This window comes from Coturnix japonica, unplaced genomic scaffold (genome assembly GCF_001577835.2).
Source record: "Coturnix japonica isolate 7356 unplaced genomic scaffold, Coturnix japonica 2.1 chrUnrandom571, whole genome shotgun sequence".
Classification (NCBI taxonomy): Eukaryota; Metazoa; Chordata; class Aves; order Galliformes; family Phasianidae; genus Coturnix; species Coturnix japonica.
The window spans coordinates 22,285-24,165 of record NW_015439946.1 but is presented as its reverse complement, the minus strand read 5'-3'; the positions used below and the strand labels follow the sequence as shown (position 1 = coordinate 24,165).

Sequence of the window (1,881 nt, the reverse complement as noted above, 5' to 3'; positions counted from 1 at the left end):
CATTATTTCCACCTTATATCCCCCCATTATTTCCCCTATATCCCCCATTATTTCCCCTATATCCCCCCATTATTTCCCCTATATCCCCCCATTATTTCCCCTATATCCCCCATTATTTCCCCTATATCCCCCATTATTTCCCCTATATCCCCCATTTCCCCTATATCCCCCCATTTCCCCTATATCCCCATTTCCCCCTATATCCCCCCATTTCCCCTATATCCGCCCATTTCCCCCCGCCCCTATATTTTTTTTTTTTTTTTTTTTTTTTTATTTTTTTTTCCCCCCCCATTTCCCCTATATCCCCCATTTCCCCTATATCCCCCCATTTCCCCTATATCCCCCCATTTCCCCTATATCCCCCATTATTTCCCCTATATCCCCCATTATTTCCCCTATATCCCCCATTATTTCCCCTATATCCCCCATTATTTCCCCTATATCCCCCATTATTTCCCCTATACCCCCATAGTACGCCATACTGCTGACCATGGTGCTGACCATCTTCATCAAGTACGTCCTTCACTCCATTGACCTGCACAACGACAACCCCTGGGACAGCAAGGCCGTCTACATGCTCTACACCGAGCTCTTCACCGGTATTAATAGGGTTTTTTGCCCATTTTTCCCCTTTTTCACCCCATTTTTAGGGTCGTTTGGGCCCTATGAGGGTCATTCTTAAGGGGGGCTATAGGGGTTCTAAAGGGCAAATCCCAATTGGGTTATGGACAGCAAGGCCGTCTACATGCTCTACACCGAGCTCTTCACTGGTATTAATAGGGTTTTTTTGCCCATTTTTCCCCCTTTTCACCCCATTTTTAGGGTCATTTTGGCCCTATGTTGGTCAATGTGTCATCAATAAGGGGGCTTATAGGGGTTCTGAATAGGAAATCCCAATTGGGTTAGGGACAGCAAGGCCGTCTACATGCTCTACACCGAGCTCTTCACCGGTATTAATAGGGTTTTTTGTCCATTTTTCCCCTTTTTCACCCCATTTTAAGGGTCGTTTGGGCCCTATGAGGGTCATCCATAAGGGTTGATATAGGGGTTCTGAATAGGAAATCCCAATTGGGTTAGGGACAGCAAGGCCGTCTACATGCTCTACACCGAGCTCTTCACTGGTATTTATAGGGTTTTTTGCCCATTTTTCCCCTTTTTCACCCCATTTTTAGGGTCGTTTTGGCTCTACATGGGTCAATGTGTCATCCATAAGGGGGGTTATAGGGGTTCTGAATAGGAAATCCCAATTGGGTTAGGGACAGCAAGGCCGTCTACATGCTCTACACCGAGCTCTTCACTGGTATTAATAGGGTTTTTTTGCCCTTTTTCCCCCTTTTTCACCCCATTTTTGGGGTCGTTTGGGTCCTATGTTGGTCAGTAATTCATCATTAATGGGGGATATAGGGGTTCTGAATAGGAAATCCCAATTGGGTTCGGGACAGCAAGGCCGTCTACATGCTCTACACCGAGCTCTTCACTGGTATTAATAGGGTTTTTTGCCCATTTTTCCCCTTTTTCACCCCATTTTTAGGGTCGTTTAGGTCCTATGTTGGTCAGTAATTCATCATTGATGGGGGATATAGGGGTTCTAAAGGGCAAATCCCAATTGGGTTAGGGACAGCAAGGCCGTCTACATGCTCTACACTGAGCTCTTCACCGGTACTAATAGGGTTTTTTGCCCATTTTTCCCCTTTTTCACCCCATTTTTAGGGTCATTTTGGCCCTATGAGGGTCATCTATAAGGGGGGATATAGGGATTCTAAAGGGCAAATCTCAATTGGGTTTGGGACAGCAAGGCCGTCTACATGCTCTACACCGAGCTCTTCACCGGTATTAATAGGGTTTTTTTGCCCTTTTTTGCCCTTTTTCACCCCATTTTTA

At 45.7% G+C, this 1,881-nt stretch overlaps 1 protein-coding gene across 1 annotated transcript in view; it reads left to right on the top strand.

Annotated features, from left to right (window-relative positions):
* The window catches only part of SYVN1 (synoviolin 1), a 46,629-nt gene that overhangs the window by 27,404 nt on the left and 17,344 nt on the right, over positions 1-1,881 (top strand). The window contains exon 6 of the mRNA XM_032441796.1: positions 473-599. Within this exon, the coding sequence (XP_032297687.1) occupies positions 473-599 (127 nt within the window). The remainder of the gene's footprint in view (positions 1-472; positions 600-1,881) is intronic.